This window comes from Oryctolagus cuniculus, chromosome 18 (assembly GCF_051225735.1).
Source record: "Oryctolagus cuniculus isolate XC-2025 breed Fujian yellow rabbit chromosome 18, ASM5122573v1, whole genome shotgun sequence".
In the NCBI taxonomy this organism is placed as follows: Eukaryota; Metazoa; Chordata; class Mammalia; order Lagomorpha; family Leporidae; genus Oryctolagus; species Oryctolagus cuniculus.
In genome coordinates this window covers 58,064,859-58,085,648 of record NC_142884.1, presented here as the reverse complement: position 1 = coordinate 58,085,648, position 20,790 = coordinate 58,064,859, and the positions used below count along the sequence as shown (strand labels likewise).

Sequence of the window (20,790 nt, the reverse complement as noted above, 5' to 3'; positions counted from 1 at the left end):
AGGAGGGCTTTCTGCCGAGAAGGGTTTTCATTAGCCCCATGCTAGTTATGTACTAGTTATGTACTTTCCCAGTGACTCAGAATAGGATTACGGGAACCTAACCTAAACTAAATCTATTAAGTTTTGTTTATTAGATTCCCTATAACTGTTGCTACTGTCATTGATGCTATATTCCGAGCACCATGACAGGATCCTTCACATACTTTGTCCCTTGGTTACCTTAGTAACACTCTCAGTAAGCATTATTAGTATCATTCCCGTTTTACAGATGGGGAAAATGAGGCATAGCACTATTGGGTGACATACTCCAAACCAGAAGTTAGACCTTCGTTTCACTCCCAGGCATTCAGAGGCTGTATGCCACAGGCTTAGCCATTGTAATTTACAGTGTTGATGACAAACAGAGAAGTGTTCCCCACACTGCCTGGGTTTTAAGGGGACACAATTTGACATACTCTAGTAGTTTTTGCACTGATCTGAGTGTTTTATTATGGGCCAAGCCACACACAGTGACACTGTGTTACAAAGCTTTTCTCCTCCAAATCTTCCTTAATACAATGAATTTGCTCTTAAGAGCTGAGGCATGAGGGCAGTTCTATGTAGAGCCATGAGTTTTAAAGGAGCCCTACCAAATAACCCATGATTTGCTTTGTAAATGAACCCTGTTATTTTTAAATGGAAACATGAATCAGTGTTCTTTAATTTTGTATTTCAGCTAAAATTTTTCTTGAACCTGCTGGCTTAATGTACACATTGAGCCAAACCACTTCAAGAGATAACTCTGCAAAGCCCTAAGGTGTGTAGGCACTTCTCAACCAGAAGCACCCACATCTGGGGTGGTACACATAAGTAGTACAAAAATTTCCTTTTTAATAGTGAATTTTTAAAAAAGAAAACTTTGGCAGGTAGGGAGCATTTAGTAAGAGGGTATTGAACTAAACTGAACAAGGTAGCATAATGCTTTCTAAGATATGTGTACATTTGTATTTGAGCTCATGAGGATCCCTTTCTCACTTTGGAGTTTCTGCTTCTCAAGTTAATTTCTAATCCATGATAGACTTCTGTACTGCCCCAGCATAGAATTAGGTCATTTGTTTTTGCTGAAGAAATGCTTGTAACAATCTATTTTGTACTATATTCAGTTTTATCAACATTGAGGTGCTTTTTTCAATTGTACACAAAATGCATGTATTCTCACATACATCTTGTGTATGAACCTTATGTATTATCCATTTTCTTTTTGTTACTCTTTATAATTTTATTGGCTTATTTAACAAATACTTATTTAGTACTTACTATGTACCAAGTGAATTCTAAGTGTTTTATAAACATTGATTCATTTACTCCTCATTGATAATCCCATGAAGTTGATGCTATGAGTATACCTCTTAACTGATGAGGAAGTAGAGTACAGAGAAGCTAAGTTTCTTGTCCAAAGCCCTACAATTGAGTGGCAGAGCTAGGATATGAACACTGTTTATTTAACCCTTCACTTGTGGACAATATTGTGTTGGCCTCTCCTCTCTTGGCAGTGGTTTTCTTGTCTGTAAAAGGACAGAGTGGATCGAGTGACCTTAAATATCTACACTTCGAGTGTTTCCTATGTGCTGAGAACTTTCACAGATTTTCTTGTTTCCTAAGCACAACATCTGGAGAAGATGTCGTTATCTATTCTCTCAAATATTCTAAAACTTTCATCTATGTGTCATAACCTCCAACTCACATGTGAGGTGTGCATTAATGTCACATAACTACAATGAAAGACTTGACATGGGATAGTTAAGAAGAAGAAGAGGTGTATTTAGCTCATGGTTTTGGAGGCTCCAAGTCCAAATGACAAAGCACAGGCTCTCCAGGGGCCACCCCTTGACTGCGTCACACTTCGCAGTCCAGGTAGCAATGGTGGCAGTGGGTGCAGAAGCAAGCAGGTGACTGCATCTTGAAGGAGCAGCGGGACAGAGCTGAATGGGGTCCCGTGATTCCCTTGGAAGAATGTCCCGGTTAACACAAGGGCCTCCCACTAGGCCCTACCTCTTAAAGGTCCACACCACCTTCCAGTAACAGCACCCCAAAACCAAGTTCCTAGCACATGAACCTGATTATACTCTCAGCAGTATCCATATTCATTATAGGACACCTCCTGTAAACACCTGGCTTTATTAGACTCCCTCACCTTGCCAATTTTCCTGTCCATCACTGGCCTCATCTTCTTTCTCTTTGTATCTGTAATCTTGTTTACTTGCTGGTAACCTCTGAAAACATTATACTAAGACATTGTTCTCGAGGAGGGTATAAGTATTTTCCCTTATCCCAATAATTCCAAGATGCGTCTGTTTTCAAGGGGCTTGTTTTACTATGGATTAGTCAAGTCATAGTTCAATCTACCTCTCCCACTCTCTCCCTAACGAGAAGACTCCTGCTATTGAACTACTACTTTAGTAGGGAATTGCAAGTTTTTTTAAAAAAATACTTTATTAACTATGGCAAACCATTAATAAAAACTCTCATGTTTAGAGCTATTACAGAACCTTAAAACAAATACAGTCCTATAATTATCATTTAATAGAGTTTCTTTCTATTAGCTCCTAAAAGTAATTACATATTGAAGTAATCCAAAAGGAGTAATCACATTCCACATCCTATTAATAGCCCACTGAGTTACCAAATTTCTCAACTGAGACTGTTTTCCATAGAAAACATGAGATAATGGTTAATATCATGCTGAGCAAAAGCATCAAGTTGCTTTCTCCTTGAGTGTTTACTTCCATTATGCCGAGTAAATAATCAGGATTGTGTTTGCCTAAACTCAGCATAAGCATTCAGCATCTTTAAAAATATAAGAAGAAAAGCCATCTTAATTCATCTAAGCCTTTTATTGCATTTTTATCTTACTTCATTGTACAACTTCAAATGCAAAGTAAACTCAGCAGGCAACAGGAAAGTAGAACACTGGATGACTGTTAACATTTAAGTCCATCTTTGGCGATTAATATCAGGAATGGTACTGTTTGGCTGTTTGAAGTGCTAACAAGTCCACCCAGGTTTTAAGATAGATTTAATTTGAAAATACCAGACTTATGGCATGTTTAAAAGCTCAGAAACAAATAATATATTGAAACATGCAAGAATAAAAAAGACCTGGCATAACCATTTTCCTATCTTAGCTCTTCACTGGTTTATAAACCTTTTGAGAGCTATTGTTTTGCCTAATTTTTCAAACAGACCCGTAGGTGGGCCTGTGGTTTATTTTTATCCCATTTTCAAATGAGGCAAGAGTCTGAGACATCAGCAGGGTCACTGAATTGCCCAGGGTTACTTACCCTGCCAGTAAATTTAAAAAACTAAGTTGGAGTATTTTTAGGATACTGTCTGGTGCATAAACACACTATACAATGCATGTAAAGCTCATGTCTTTTCTAGTTAATGATCTTTAAAAAGCTTTTGTTTGCCCTATAGTCAAATAATAATAATCCTCAGAAGAGAAAAATTCTGAAATTCTGTTAATCAATCTAGGATTTCAGAGTAAGTGAAAACAGAGAAGGGCAAACTACTTCAATTTCCATTTTAATCACAGCCATAATGATTGTAGTAAAATATATTTGCAAAGAATTTTATAATATTATTCTATTGCATAATTAATGCATATTCCTTGTAGGAAAATTAGAAAATACAAACAAGCAAAAATAAGATTAAAGTATAATAAAACAACTTAATAATATACTACCCAGAAATAATCACTGCTGTTTGGTGTATCCTTCCAGAGTTTTTCTTTGCATAAATTTCTTTCTCTAAAGAAATGCAGTTGTACAATGCATGTCCATTGTTTTCCATCTTCATAATCTATATGCAGTTTCCAGTTTCCAATTTTACTTACTTTTATTTATTTCAAAGGCACAGCAATAAGGAAAGACAGACAGAGAGGAGAAACACTGACTGAGAGAGAGAGATGTCTTCCATCTGCTCCTTAGCTCTTCAAATACCTGCAACAGCCAGAACTGGGCCAGACCAAAGCCAGGAGCCCAGACCTCCAGCCTTGTCTTCCATGCTGGCGATAAGAACCCAAGTGTTTGAGCCCTCACCAGCTTCCGTATACGGTGTGTGTTAGCAGAAAGTTGAAACAGAAGAAAAGCAGGAACTTGAAGTCAGGCAGTCTGATAGGAGATTCTATAGTCTTAACCCCTGAGCTAAATGCCTGCCCCGTGGCATACACATTTAATGCATTAATATATTTATGGCAATGTTTTTTGATTATCTTCCTGGCTGCCACCATAAAGATGTAAAATATTAGTTGGTATTGTGTGTAAATACATTATTTTCATACACCTTTGCCAATTACCTGATTATTCTTTTAGGATAAATTTCTAAAGTGGAATTACTAGATCAGAAACATATTGTCAATAAAGTATTATGTTAATTTATAATGAGGTCCCCTTTTCTGACATCCAATCAAATTCTAAGCAATATTACTTTTTAATCACTAAGAAGTTGAAAATTGAAAATTAATAACATTTTAAAATTCCAGTTCTTTTCATTTTTAGTAAAGTGAGGTGCTTCTAATAAGTATTAGTTACTTCTTTTTTTTCCTTTTTACACTCATGGATTGACTTTACATGGCTTTTCCCTGTTTATTTCTTTTTTATCTTAAATATTTGTTTTATTTGAAAAGCAGATTTGAGAGAGATAGAGAGATATCTTCCATCTGTTCGCTCATTTCCCCAGATGGCTACAATGGGTAAGGCTGGGCCAAGCTGAAGCCAGGAGCCTCTGTCTGGGTCTCCTAGATGGGTGGCAGGGGACCAAGGACTTGGGCCATCTTCCTCTGCTTTCCCAGGTGTATTAGCAGGCAGCTGGATGGGAAGTGGAGCAGCTGGGACTTGTTGTGTCCCAGTTGATGGCTTAACCCTCTGTACCATGACGCCAACCCCAGCCTTTGCCCATTTCTTAAGTTATATATGTTCAGTTTGTAACTTAGTTGTAAAATCTGTTCATCTATTTGAGTTATTAATCTTTGACCTTCATATCTACTACATGTATGTCCTTTCAGTTCTCATTATGCTGTTAAGTGGAGATGTTGCACTTTTTGTGTCAGTTTTTCTGTATTTCATATTATCCTTAGCAACACTTCCCTCATCTGAAGTATTTATCAATACTTATCTGTTTTTCTTCCTATTATGTATTTTTCCCATTTCAGTCTTTTATTTATATAAATTATACATCTCCCATTTGTTGACCATTTCATAAGCATCATTTATGAAAGAATCAGTTGTTTCCAGCTGCTTTTTTATACAGTCTTTATTCTGCATGACATATGATTACTGTTTTCAGGTTTTCTATTTTTCTCATTTTGTCTATTCTGATACTAGTGCTAGTATCATATCTTTCCTTAATGGTTGCATATAGATATTAAAACCTGACATGGTTTTTTATCATTAGTCTCATTTTATCACTGTTTTCTATCTTTTAATTTCTTTTTCCTCCAGATGTGAATTAGAATTATTTTTCAGGTTCCTGGTAAATATGTTTATGAATTTTATTGGGTTTTCCTAAAATTTATGTGTTAATTTAAGAACTAAAATTTTAAAATATTCTTTCTTTCCAGAAAGGTGGCCTGACTTTCCTTTGAATCAGTTCCTTTATTTCTATCAGGAGTGCTTTCCAGCTGTTTTGATTTTAATTCTATGCATTTATTATAAAGTTATGACTAGCTACTTTATATTTTGGATGCTCTTGTGTAGTTTTAATTTATAATTTGTATTTTTCTGGCTGTTGTGATTTCAATTGAATATTTTACACAATTCCATGTCCTCTCCTTTCTTAGTGTATCACTTATGTTTCCTTTTTGTACTTTTTCTATTGGCTATCCTAAAGGCTTACATACCCTTTGACAACAAATCCAATTCACTTTCAAATAACATGACGTTGCTTTATGGGTGGTCCAAGTGTCTTAGGATGACAAAGTGATCCTAATTCCTCCCACCTCTCCTTTCTCTCCTATCATGTTGTCATTCATTTCACACATACGTAAGTGTGTATACATGATTTGATGAAGTAAATTGAAATATCCTAATAGTGAACCTTATAATTTTAATTTCCAAACTTCTTATTCCAAATAATCATTTGTTAAACTACAGAAAAAAGGACAAGCCTTAGTGATTAAATGCTTCACTTTGCTCTTCATCTTTAAAAGGAGAAAAATTCTGATCTTTGTTCCTGAATATTTGACATGTAATTGATCTTATTACTACTTTTTAAAAAAATGTCAATTATTATACCATTTTTAATTCATGAGTTGAGTTACTACTTTAAGAAAAAAGACATTGAAATGCCAAAAGCTCCCACTACAGTTGGATCCCAGAACTCCACAGATGCACATTTTACAATGCTCATCTCTACTGAAGTGGGAGGTTTATCCTATCTTGGGAATAACTGGCTATTAGAACACTTCTCTATTATTTGGACAGTGTAGGGAAATGTTAAGAACTTGCAATAAGCCTCTTATAAAAATATCAAGATTCTCAAGTCAGCAAATTAAAAGAGTATCCCCTTATACATCATGAAGCAAGCACGATCCCTATTTCATTCGACTTCCCTACCTTTGATGTTTCTTCCTTATTTTTAGTATCAATATATCTTTTACAAAAACTAGGTATTTTCCAGTTCCCTTGTCATAATATCTTCTCTCTATCTCCCATAATCACGGAAAGGTTGGCTGTTGTCATGTACTATGTGCCAGGAAATGTCCTAAATGTTGTGCTGTAACACTGAATAAGTCCTATTCCTTGATGTCAGGGAGTTTCCAAAAGCATCTCTAGCAAAATCAGTTACATTATGAAGCACAGCCACTGCTGGGACTGATTATTACAAAGTATCAACAGAGAAGCTGTGACTAGGTAGTGGTCTCCCAACAGTGGACTTTTGCCCAGTTTTGCCCCCATTTCTCTCAGTCTTCACTAATAAACATACTTAAGGAAGCCCTCTTTTTCACAAATCTCTGACTCTCCATTTCCTATGGATTTAACTGAAATTTCATAGCTTGGTGAACAAGATATTCCATGATCTGCCCCTGTGCACTTCGCCTCTCTCATTTCCTTTCTCTTGTTACTTTAAACACTAAGCCCCAGAAACTCCCAATAATGTCCATTGTCTCAATATATATCATCTTCCCACCTGTGCCTACTTTTGTTCCACTTGGGATATCTTTCCCCCACCTATTCCTCCTGCTTAAACTCTCAAAATAAATGAGATTGTCCCTTAGCTGAAGCCTTGTTGTTTCCTTGTGCTCTCAGAACATTGTAGTAACTTCTCTTAATTTTCTTTCCACTCTACATTCTAAATATGCATTCCCCATCTGTTTCCCAGTAGAAGATGAGCTGCGTGAGGTAGTATCCCAATACTGACATAAAAAGGTTTACAGAACGTGTGAATGAATGGTAGGTAGGAAAAACTTCATACCATATAATGGTTTTCAGCAATCCCAGGAATGAATTATATGGGAAAATGATTATCATAAGAAATAATCTACAGGCTGAAAACAACACCACCTCTTTCTATGCTAGAATGTGCTGAGGAAGTCAATGTTCCATCATCCATCCCTTCCATCCATGCATTTGTTGCCTTCCACAAAGTTATATGAATGCCTGTGGTTGAAAACTAGGAAGAGATGACCTTCAGATATATTTTTGCAGGTATAATTTTACCCAAGATGGACCAAGTTGTTGATCATATGAGCTTTGATGTAGTCATAATTAAGTTTGTACTATTTAAAAAGACAAAAAACAAACAAGCAAATGATATTTTCGTGGAAAGTCAGGTTGACTAAGTAAGAATAGCCAAGACAGATTCTCTGTGATTAAACCACTTGGCAAATGTCCTTGTTTCTTTCCATCTTTTCCCCCTAAACTAAGAATATTTCCTTTTTTTTATGAGCAGCATCAAATAGCTTCCAAATATGCTTCTGATTTTTCACTTTTACAATTTAAAGACAGCCAAACAGATTTGTGTGGAACAAATTTTTCCCCTTAATTGCTCCAATATGGAAGATGCTTTGTTGGCAGATCAAAATGGCAGATGTATTTCAATGCCCTGCCATTTTCACTTGTGTAAATAATTATGTTCCTTTTCTGCCTGAAATTCATTGCTGCAGTTTGTCACACAAAGAACACCATTCTTCGGGGGACCCGCTTCTTGTACACAACAACAACAAAAAAGAAATGGATCTTGACTGATGGAGACCGTTCAAGTTTTCTTCTGGTCTGAGTTAACAACTACCTTAATGACTGCAATTGCCTGTATCCTACTGAATTCCTTGATACTTTTCTTTGTCTTACACTAAAAAGAAATCCATAGTCAGTGTGTTCTTTTCTCCCTTGTTCCCTACCACCAAGGAGAAAATTATTTTCAGAGTGCACCGAAGGGAAAGTTGATTGAAGGAAATATGATCAAATATCATAATGGAAATTCTATTAATGCAAACAGTACCAACTTAGATGCCTCATATGTATATGCCTGAATTTCACACACATGCACACGGACCATTCTTCCTACCATGCTCTTCATGATTGCATTTTTACTTTGCAGATCCCACGATACGAAAGGTCCTAATTGAGAGAAGGTGATCACCCCCTCCCTTGGTAGTGTGTATCTCCTTAATTCAGTTGGGAAACACTTTAGCTTTCAGGATCTTGAGGCAACCGATCTTTTCCATTAGAATATTAAAGCTTATCTATTATAGGATGGAAGCATTGTAACATTTCTTTCATTCCAAAATATCAGGAAAATAATGAATTACTTTTTGCCTCCTGCACATTGCTTTATTTTTGAAGGGTGGGTGTGTATGTGTGTGTGTGTGTGTGCATGCACATGTGTGAATACTTATGTGAATATGTAACAACTGTGGAAAAGCAGTGTTAAATTATTGCCTTTGATTTTTTTATGTGTCTCTCTGCATTAAAATTCTTAATCTTCTAAGAGCTATTCTTTAAGGTAGAACCTGAGTCTGTTTGGCTCTAGCTCTAAGTTATAATGGAGTTCATTCATATAACCAATGATGTTGAGGAAGTTTGATAAAAAAGAACTAGCTTTACTGACATGCAATAATATCAGTATTCCAAGATCAGCTCTGTGACAATAAAATATAATGAAACCTAGAGGAGTTTGACTCCTACTCTTGTTTATATTTTTATGTTATTGTAAGAATGGCTTCCTTATTTATTCTTCAGTTATTTTCCAATAAAATAAGGACCATTCTATTTTCTGAATGTAGTTGGAAAAATTCCTTGAGATAATTATGTAAAAGTATTAAAGAACAGGTTTGCCCATATTCACAGCTCAATAGCTCAATAAATGTTGCTCAGTTGAGTCTAACTCAATATAAGTAATAAGAAAATAAGAATAACATGAAAAGATGAGGATACTTATCAGGAGCAATGTCCACAAAATAAATACGGGCAACATTGATCGGTTTAGGTTCAAGAGTGAGGAGTAAGGAGGAGATGTTTGACCCAGCAGTTGAGACACTGGCTAAGACATTCATGTTCCACATCAGAGTTCTTAATTCAATTCTCTGCTCTAGCTCCTGACTCTAGGTTTCTGCCAACACAGATTCTGGGGAACAATGGTGGTGGCTTAAGCAGTTGAATCCTTGGCACAATGTAGGAGACGTGATTTGAGTTCCCAGTCCTGGTAATGGGCTCTTGCAGTTGTTCCAGGAATGAACCAGCATATGAGATCCACTTATTTATTCTCTTGCTGTCTCTGACTCTCTTTCTTTCTCTCTTTCAAATAAATAAATCAGTTGTTTTATATGAGATGATGGAGAGGGATATTGATTATAAGCTAACACATTTGTAAAATGTGACTTTTTCAAAAGGCCAGATTGATGTGAGATGTGTCAGAAGGAATATCATTCAGCCATTCATTCTGTCAACACAAGAAACACTTCTAAATGTACAAAGTTCCTTAGATTGAGGATGCAAAACACTGGCATCAAGCATTAAAATTCAGTGTGCACACACTGAAATGAGTATAAAAGACGTCTAGATGATTATACATTCAAATGATGTCATTGTTAATTGTGTATCATGTATCTTTTTGAAATTACTAAAGCTTCAGCCCTCACTAAGACTTCTGAGAAGTGCACACACATATTTAAATTATTGATTTATTCACGAGTGCACACATAGTTGAGGATAATTTTAAAAGTGTATACAAAATGGAATTAGGATAATGCGCATTTTCCATGAACTTTTTGAAGCCCCGGGTGTGTGTATGTGTGTGTGTGTGCATGTGTGTGTGTGCATGTCCATTATCATGAGAGAACTCTTGCCATCATAACAGGGAAAGTGGAATGGACTCAGAGGAAAAAAGTTTTTAAGAAAGGTTATTCTGCTCATGACTGGATAACTACCTGTTGTTTCCAGCATATGGGGCTGTTTCCTCCAGAGTTTGACTTTGTTTTCCAGGACAGAAGTAGTTTGGAGCTGTCCTGAGACAGATGTTGTTGAAGCAGAGGCTCAATGAAATTAGTACTGCAGTGAATTTGGCCCATTGAATAAGCCACACCTGGGATACAAAAGATGATTCTGTATTTTTCTTGTTTTATGATTGGCTCCTTTCCCTTTTCTGTTTCCAATTTTATTAAGTTAAAATGTCACATACTGACTTCCTTCAAATGACTCCTTCAGTCTGGAGTTTTGGTTAGAATTTTATGCCCACATGAAACAAACATGTGGCTATACTATCTGTTCGCTGCTGCAATACTTGATGTAATGCATCATATAAATTTATAGGGAAAATTTGGAAATACTATTCCAAATTATGGAGTATTGAATTAAGAATCACTTTAATGAGAAGAGAACAGATGTAGAAGCTTTTGTAGATTAAATAGATGTACTTAGTCTCTGAGGTTTGAGCAAAAAATAGTAGAGTAGGTAGATTTGGGTCAGGAATGAACGAAGTATCTCCTGAGAGGAAGGCTTAGCCTAGATTCTCCAAATCTTCAGTAGTCTCCTGAGAACTCCAAACAGACATAACCTGTAACCTGTCTTCAGAGGCTGAAGTGACTCCAATCAGCTTCAAAGCGATGGGAACCCTTTAGTTTCTGAGGATGCAAGGAAGAACATCTTAAGAGCTTTAGGGAAACTGCAGGAGTGATTAATGTCCTCAATGTAACAGGTCAATGTTGTCTTGTGACATTATGGTGAGAGAAGAATGCACTAGTCCTTCACTGAAGTCCTTGTTATTTCTAAGTTTTTAATAAGCAGGGTCTATGACTATATTTTGCCCATCTTGCTCTGCTCCCAATTGTTATTGTTTTATGCAAGATTGGCTCCCAATGCAGTCTAATTATCAAGAGCAATTTCTGCATTACCTTGTAATGTCAAATGCTATGTATCCCTGCACTGGCCAGCATCATCATCATGATCCTTATATTTGCATCCCCAAACTGGTTCCATGGAGACAATCATTACCAGGAACATTTACATTTTGTTAGCATAATGATAATGTGCGCAGGTAAAAACAGAATGTGATTAGGAGTCCAGATTGCAGTAATGAAATTTGAAATCTGAATTTATTTTTTCATTAATAGAAACACTACAATTTGGGCACGACATACATTAGAATTAATGACCTCGCTTGCAAATTTTTGCCTAGTGGGGAAAAATAGAACTGGTTACATGTCTGTCCAGGGATGAGAATACTGAGTGTCAAGATGAAAAACTGAGGTGCTTGGAAAACATTTCATATCATTGTAAATGTGTTGCCCAGGACTGAAGAGAGTGAACTATTTTCTTACCTCTGGATGACAAGTCCTTCTGTGTTGGCAATTGCAATCAAAGCTGCAGCAACATTTCCAAGAATTTACTTTCCTCTCTTTGCCAAAAAGTTTCTCTTCCTCATTAGTCTACTGCTCGAAGAAGAGAGCTTCCAGAAAAGAATTAATATTTACTGAGCATCTCCAACAGGCTGGCACTGTGCCAAGTACCTTTAGGAACAGAGACAAATAAAACCCTAAAAATTAAGTTTACCAGATGAGGATCTCAAAACTCAAGAAGTTTACTTAATAGGTGTAATGTCAGATAATTAATACTTAGAACACTCAATATTCAAATTAAGGTCTGTTTGAACCAAGAAGCAAGTGGTTTGCTCCTTTCAAGTCTTTATATGGAAGAATGATTTGAGGAATCTGCTGTTGCAAATTTTTACAATATTTATGTGGGTTTTTTTTAATTCATCTTATCAATTGTAGAGCCAATCAGACAATTCCCTAGAAATCCGTCTCATTAAATTTCTTTGCTTCTTGGGCCATCCATTAACTTGAATAATGTATAGAAAAGTGCTTCAAAAAGTTCATAGAAAATGAGTATTATGGGGAAAAAAAACTATGTGTAGAATTCAGAAAAAAAATTTTCACCAAAATAAAATGATATTTTAATTTCATTTTTCCATGAACCTTTTGTGGTCCTCTCGTATGCTCAAAGTAAGGGAACCTTCTTAAAGAGAGATGGGGAGTGAATGGATACTTAAAATAATTTAGGTCAAAAAATATCTGTAGTAAAACTTAAGATGCAAAATTGGTTCCTAGTAAAGGGTTTCATTCTTGTTAGTTTGCTTCGACTTTTACTTGTGTGTCTAGATTGCTTTTTCATAATGTTCATGACTGTTGTGAATAACCTTGGTGGTTAACCAGAGTGGATCACAAGAAAGACCATCAAAGCCAGGATACCTGATACTGAATCCTCGGGAAGGTCTTTCCTGTGTTTAATATTCTCACTACAAAGAAATGATAAATATCTGAAGTGATGGATATGCTAATCATTCTAGCTTGATCACCAAACATTGTATACATACATCAAGACATCACATTGTTCCTCGTAAACATGTATAAGTATGCTTCAATCAAAATACAATCAACAGAAAAGTAATGCCCCTCCTTAAAGAAAGCTCGTGCCTTCCTCACTGCTGCTGGAGAACTTGAATCTGAAGGGGGAATATTTTACTAAGTCAAGTGCCAGAGGCCATCCATGTGTTAGCAGTTTGTTAGTCATGTCTGCTAACCTAGCACTTTCACCAGTACACTATCCCTGAGGCTTTCAGGACTGAGTGCTCAGTTATCTGGTAGAAGGAATCCCTTCGGAAGCACTGCACAGAGAACAGCCACTGGCTTTTGCCGTGTTGTTTAGTTCCAGTATCATCTCTAGAAAGCATGGTGGATAAGGAAAGATTTTAAATGTTTTCACCATAAAGAAATATTAAATGTTTGAAATGAAGTGTGTATATATGGCTATCCTGATTGGAGATTGCATAATGTATACTTGAACTGCAACATAAATATATGCAGTTTTTGTGTGTCAGTTAAAAATAAAGCAGATTATAATAATGAGTAAGTGTGGCTCTCGATGGGAAAATGACTCATTCTAAAGCATATAATTAATATCTCTGGAAGAGACCCTGAGTCTCTCTTCCCCACCTCTTGAGCTGATTTTAAAATTCATATGTCAAACATATTTTACCGGAGCAGATTTTTTTTAAAGGGTTTTGAGCTTCACTGATCTATCACTCAGAGACTTTGATGAGCCTTTATGGAGTAGTTGCAGTGTGTCTAAGAGGACTCGGCTGTTATATGAAACATCTTGGATTCACATGCTCCCGCCCTGTTCAGAGGCAGGTTCTCCATTAGTATTTGATTTTCAGTTATCTTCATCTGTAGGCTGACCTGCAGGGATCTGGAGGTACAGTCTTGCATAGATGACGCTTTGAAGAATAGATTTTAAGTTATGGCTCCCATAAGTTTATAAAAGCAAAAACACTCTGTCCAAATTCCCTCCAACCATTAGACCATGGGAACAGAGTAGGACCTGATAGTTAAGCTAAGTAAATGATCTACTGAGAATGCCATCCATGTAAGAAAGTTGTATTTGAGCAAGCAATTTAATTAATTTGCTTTTCTACTTTAAATTTTTAACCTTCATTTTTAATCATGATAGTACTAAGACATTTCAGATCACTAAAATGAAAGTATACATATTTTATAACTTTTAATTTGTGAAAATCTTATTTGAACACAAAACAATTTGTAAGAAGAAAAATAACGTGTTTCAAGATGATTTATTATGTCTATGTAAATTGCTTAATAATTGCTTAGTATGGAATAATGGTGTAGCCTGGAATAGGAAAGAACAATCAAGTGATAAAATTCTCACTTAAATTTTGTTTGACTAGTTTGCTCATATTTTAAACCACTTTCTATGGTATATCTATATATTTCCTCCAGTGACAGGAACAATATATGCCAGTCATGCAAACTTCAGAAAATATAAATATGAGGCTAGCTGTTCTGCCTTATTTTGGTGGAGATGTTGGCAGTGAATCTCTCACTGTCTTACCAAAGCCAATGACTGTGCACAGCTTCCCTTCCACAATGCTCAGGACATCTTCTTATCCTTAAGTGAGACTGACTCATGTAGACGGCATTTGAAAAAGATCATGGAAAATGCATTTAAAACAAGAACTTTATTTTGGTGCAAATCAATGTTGAATTCCATGCATTTTTTCATAATATGCACTTTTTGTGAACTATTTGAAACCCCATTTATGCATGAATTTCAAAAAAAATTTGCAGTAAAATTTATCTTTTAATTCCATTTTCCACAAATTTCTTCAATTACATGTATTTGTGTGTGTGGGTGTGTGTGTGTGTGTGTGTAGAATGTCACAGGGAATAAGGGGAGAAAGTTACATTTTCTTGAACCTAAAGTATATCAATTTCATTTTGGGTCAAAAACGTTGTTTCCCACTACAGAAGCTGATCCATGTACTGTCAGCCTATTTAACGCCTGCCAGCAATTTTGTCATGATGTTGGTCATAATATTCATATTGTTGTACATTGATATTCTTAACCAAAAAAGAGGGCATAGCAGATGGTCACTGGGTAGATAAATGCATATTTTATGGGACATATTAAAAAATTCTACTGTTTTAAAATATCCATGTGCTTTCCCTCTCCTCTGAAAATACATCCTGGAAAAACGTTTTTGGCTGTTAGAGAAAACATGATGAGGAAGTATTTTGGGGGCAGAGGTTACAAAAGATTGAGAAATACATGAAAGCCAACATCTGGAATTGTGGTTAAACCTTCCCCAGAACATAGTTGTACCATTTGTTCAACAAATATTTATTGAATGTCTGCTGTGTGTCTGGCACCGCAGAGACTGAAACGAATCAGATAAAATCCCCTGTTCTCAAGAAGTTCACAGTCTCATATAGGTCAACGTGGTTATATCAACAAATAATGACAGAAGAGTGGGAGACTTATTTCTACTGGAACGTACAGTGCAATGGGTCACCAAGGAGATAGGTGATGGGAGTTGTCTAAAAACGCCTTCCTGAAGAGGTGATTTTTGCATTCCATCTTGAGACTTGAGAATTTCAAATGTCATGATGAACGACATTTTAAAAAAATCAGGAGAGCAGTAGGTAAAAATGCAAGGCACATGGAAGAGCACAGAGTGCTTGGGCTACAGAAGTGAGTTGTGTTCATGGGGCTGAACTGGTCCATGGGGGAAAAGGCAAGAAGGGAGCCAGGAAGGCAAGATCAAGGGTAGTTGAGGACGTGCTTGGTGGTCCACTTTATAGAGTAGGTTGTGCTCTGTGAGCAGCAGAGAAAATGGAGAATCGTGTTAAGTAGAAGGGGTGACATGTTTCATAGAATGGCTGATGGTGTTTGGATTTCAAAGACACAATAAATCTGCTCCAAAGGTTATGAAGCATTTCCTCTTTAAAGAAAATATGCCTTTTGGACTCGTTAGCATGCTGATAGTTTGGTTAGGAGCAAAGGTAAATTTGGCATTTTTTCAACAATGACAACAGACACACCAACTCACACACACACACAGAAAAAACTACAAAAGATTTGTCTTGAAGAAGGGAAAGTGTGAACATGTTAAAGGCTTTTTCTCTTTTTTTTTTTTTCTCATACTCACTTAAATGTTCAGTCATATCTTTTGCTAACACAGTGTGTGTAGCTGAAGTTCCTGCTTTCTTGTGGCATTTGGTGGATGGAACAGTACCGGACCACCATATGGTATGATGAGCTTGGCAATGATGGCATTTGGTGTTGACCAAACAAAAAAGAGCTGATTTTTGAATTTTGTTCCAAAAATCAAATAAATTGCCTTGTAGTCCTGTCATGCCATGTGATGGTGGCTTCTATAGATACTTAGATCAAAGAACAAATGAGGAAGATCGTGGTTGTTGGTCTTTGTGATGGGAAAAGTGCCCTCAAAGGTGCCAGGCTGAATGCAAGTGTGATTTGTATGGTCTTGATATCAGAGCACAGCTGTTCCTCTTTTCCAACAGATAACACTGCAGGAGTCTACGCCCGGCGCGGAGGGTTCAGTCGGCAGAAGCAGGATTTGTATCTCCTGCCCATAGTCATCAGTGACGGTGGGATCCCACCCATGAGTAGCACCAACACCCTCACCATCAAAGTCTGTGGCTGCGACGTGAATGGGGCGCTGCTCTCTTGTAATGCCGAGGCTTATATCCTGAATGCTGGCCTGAGCACCGGGGCACTGATCGCCATCCTTGCCTGCATCGTCATTCTCTTGGGTAAGGGATCTTCAGGGCTACCTGCAGATCTGTGTCCTTGAAATGTCTATTTCTCAAGTACAGGCTGGTTAGAGGACCAGGCTGTGTCCTGTGGATCCAGTTCAAGACAAGAAAAGGGCATGCCTGCTCTCGGGCATTTTCTAGTATAAGGAGAGCAGTTAATTTAACAAGCAGTTCTAGCAGCATCAAGAGAAGGTTTGGATAAGTACATAGCTACGCATCACCGTACATGTGGTGCTTCTGCTGCAAGGGCAGTAGAAAAGGTTTTATGGATGAGACATTTAGGTAGACACCTAGTTTATTAGCAAGAGTTTTGTCTCCCGCAAGTTAGACAGAAGCAAAGAGTCACCATCCCATGGAGGATTTAAGGCTCTGGGTGAGAGTCCCTCTGACTGTAGCTGGGTCTTGACCTTTCCTCCGATTATCTTATGTAATATCTGTGTGCTTGCTTCAGCAAGTGGGGACCGCTGGGAGTCAGTTCCCGCCTATGCAAGTTAAGGATCGCTCTTGCTCACTTCCATCACATCTGTGTTCTGCTCTGTACTGATAGTAATGGCATCAACCATGTCAGGAAGATTATATCATTTGTTCCAATGTCTCAAGAGTAGTGAATGACAAAACCAGTCTTCAAAACCAAGTAAGCCTGGCATCAAACCTGTTTTTTCCCTACAATCCTTACTTCCCTAATTGGGTAAATGAATGGGGCACAACTCTATAAAGGGACCAGTGAGTTCGTCTCAACAATAATTATTGAGTATCATCTGGGTACCTGCCCCTATGTTAGGCTTGGGAGATAAAGATATCTATATAAGACCTCTGTGCTGAATAAGTTTGTAGTCTTTTTGAGGCAAATTTGCATGGACAAATACACAGAAGCACATGCTGAGTGATGTGATTGGGTTATGAACAAAAAGTGGTGCAGAAGGGTGGTGCAGACACAGTAGAAAGCACCTGACATTGCCGGGGAGATCAGAGACATCTTTTGTGACGTATATGTTTGATGCTGGAAAAGCTTTCCAACGGAGGAAAGGGGTTGGCACAGATGGATATTCCATGCAGAAGGAACAGAATATGAAGAGCCATGAGGAATGAATAGCAAAAGAGACTGATGGGTAAACCATGTGATAAATGTTACGATGATAGGAAGAGCAGGGCCAAGTGCGTATGTGGAGCAGCTGCCAATAGCCTTGTCCATGATAGGAAACAAGTCCATGAGGAAGGTAAGGAGGAGTTGGCTCAGCAGAGACAATGAGGAGTGGGTACTTGGAGGTACTGCCAAGAACAAGGCACAGAGTTCTAGAACATCAGGAAGTCCAGGGCAAGTGCACACTCGCCCCGTTCTCCCCCTCTGCTCCCACCCATCCTTGCATCTCAGAGCGACCATGGACCCAGAGGACCTCTCAATCCACTTGCCAAAGTCAGCCACAGCCATGTTGTTTCTTCAGACTTGCTGAGGCTATAGCAGAGTCTTCTAATGGAACATCATGGACGCCACTTGGGGGCAGTGGAGTGCAGAGGGTATTGATAAAGAATTAAATGGGGCCTGAGCTTTCCTTCTAAATGACTCTGCTCACTCCTCAAGATGGCCCAACCTGAATGCAATTCCCTGCTCAGGGAAGCTGCACCTGGGGTTTCAGCTGATGCTGTTTCCCTCCCTTAAAGTAATAGGAGAAGACGTTCTAGAAGTCTTCATGAATGTCTCCTTTCCTATGTAGTGGTCCGAGTAGAGTCACCCACCCTTACGGTGATATTTCTTGTTAAGATCGAGTAGGCTCAATGCTGTTCCCCAGGTCTCTGGTCAGAAGCTAAGCCATCACCTCGTACAGAAAGGTGGGTCCTGAATTTTCTGAAAGTTCTCATCCTTGACCGTTGGAAAGGCAACTGTCTTCCTTTACACATTGGAACTGGCTTTCGCCATTTTTAAGAACATGTTGAAAATATTCCTAGTTCTTAGGAAGATGACTTCCTGCTAGTGTCAGGATTCATTCACAGGTTCAAAACTCCTTCCTGCCAAGCAGTTAGATGTTATATTCTCAGCGCAGCATTTGCAGAGGAGGAACCAGGTGGAGGTCAGTTCCACACATCTGTCTTTGGAGAGTCCAGGCCAAGCTCTTTCTTACTGCTTATAGTGGTTCCAGGTATGAAGTGTGTCATGGTTTACTGCACGCACATTTCCTCCGGGAACAGAACCCAGCATGATCCTCCTTAATGTGTACTCACTCCTTTTTCTTTCCCTGTAGTCATCGTAGTACTGTTTGTGACTCTAAGAAGGCAAAAGAAAGAACCGCTCATCGTTTTTGAGGAAGAAGATGTTCGTGAGAACATCATTACCTATGATGATGAAGGGGGTGGGGAGGAAGACACAGAAGCCTTTGACATCGCCACCCTTCAGAATCCCGATGGCATCAACGGATTTATCCCTCGAAAAGACATAAAGCCCGAGTATCAGTACATGCCTCGACCTGGCCTCCGGCCAGCACCCAACAGTGTGGATGTGGACGACTTCATCAACACGAGAATACAGGAGGCAGATAACGACCCCACCGCCCCTCCCTATGACTCCATCCAAATCTATGGCTATGAAGGTCGGGGCTCAGTGGCCGGGTCCCTGAGCTCCTTAGAGTCTGCCACCACAGATTCAGATTTGGACTATGACTATCTACAGAACTGGGGACCTCGTTTTAAGAAACTAGCAGACTTGTATGGTTCCAAAGACACTTTTGATGACGATTCTTAACAATAACGATACAAATTTGGCCTTAAGAACTGTGTCTGGCATTCTCAAGAATCTAGAAGATGTGTAAACAGGTATTTTTTTAAATCAAGGAAAGGCTCATTTAAAACAAGCAAAGTTTTACAGAGAGGATACCTTTAATCTCACTGCAAGGACATCAAAGTGGTAAATACTGTGAAGTACCTTTTCTCACAAAAAGGCTAATACTGAAGTTGTTTATCAGCTTCACTGGAGAAAAACCACTTGGCATACAAAATACCTATGTGAAGGAGAAGTCCAATGGAGAACTCACAATGAAGGGAAATGTTTATGTGTTACGGACATCTAAGTCTTTCTTCTTCTTTTTTTATTTTAATTTGTCAAAGAAGCTTCCACAAAATTAGAAAGGACAACAGTTCTGAGCTGTAATTTCGCCTTAAACTATGGACACTCTCTATGTAGTGCATTTTTAAACTTGAAATATATAATATTCAGCCAGCTTAAACCCATACAATGTATGTACAATACAAGGTACAATTGTCTCTTGAGTATCAATCTTGTTACTGCTGATTCTTGTAAATCTTTTTGCTTCTACTTTCATCTTAAACTAATACGTGCCAGATATAACTGTCTTGTTTCAGTGAGAAGCGCCCTATTTCTATGTCATTTTTAATGTATCTATTTGTACAATTTTAAAGTTCTTATTTTAGTATACATACAAATATCAGTATTCTGACATGTAAGAAAATGTTACGGCATCACACTTATATTTTATGAACATTGTACTGTTGCTTTAATATGAGCTTCAATATAAGAAGCAACCTTTGAAATAAAAAACAGATTCTTTTTTAATTCTGGGTTTGATTCTTAACATTGACAAACAAGGATTTCTCATGATCCATTTATATTGCTAATTTGATTGTGATTTTTAATAACCCTATTTATGATCTGTTTTTGTCTGTCTGCTGCTTTTGTTGTTTATTTAAATCAAATATGTTTGACAAATGTGTTTCCAGACCAGATTCTGTTAACATCATGTAAAGCCTCTTTGGGTACATTCTCAGCGCTGGCCTCCTGGCTTCTCTTGGCACACATCTACAAAAGAAGAATGCCAGAGATCTAGATCCGTCTATAATTTTGCAATATGTGTTGTACAATATGCATTTATCTTATATATCAGTCATCTGGTGGTTATGAGAGACAGATCCACGAGGGAATGAAATTATCAGAACTCTTACTCTCCAAGGTGTAGATTTTGATGTTCCACACTGAGCATTTGGGGTTAGAGCGAGTGAAGAGTCACAAATATAAATGTTCCCCAGATGCCAATGTTATTCTGTTTTCCCTTACGTAGACTCTGCCAGGCTATTGTTAAACCTCTGGGAGTTAAAACGGCTCATTTTTCTCCGGTAATTTTTACCTTCTCTTAAAATAATGTGGACGTTTAAGTTTTGATAACAGAAAGGGC

The 20,790-nt window shown here is 37.7% G+C and overlaps 1 protein-coding gene across 4 annotated transcripts in view; it reads left to right on the top strand.

The window, feature by feature from the left end:
* Nucleotides 1-20,174, top strand: part of CDH11 (cadherin 11) — a 163,770-nt gene extending 143,596 nt beyond the window's left edge. For all 4 annotated transcript variants that reach the window (XM_051846856.3, XM_070063308.2, XM_070063307.2 and 1 more), the window contains 2 exons: nucleotides 16,358-16,609; nucleotides 18,850-20,174. In XM_051846856.3, the coding sequence (XP_051702816.1) occupies nucleotides 16,358-16,609; nucleotides 18,850-19,346 (749 nt within the window). In that variant the 3' untranslated portion in view covers nucleotides 19,347-20,174. The remainder of the gene's footprint in view (nucleotides 1-16,357; nucleotides 16,610-18,849) is intronic.
* The last annotated feature ends 616 nt before the right edge of the window (nucleotides 20,175-20,790 follow it).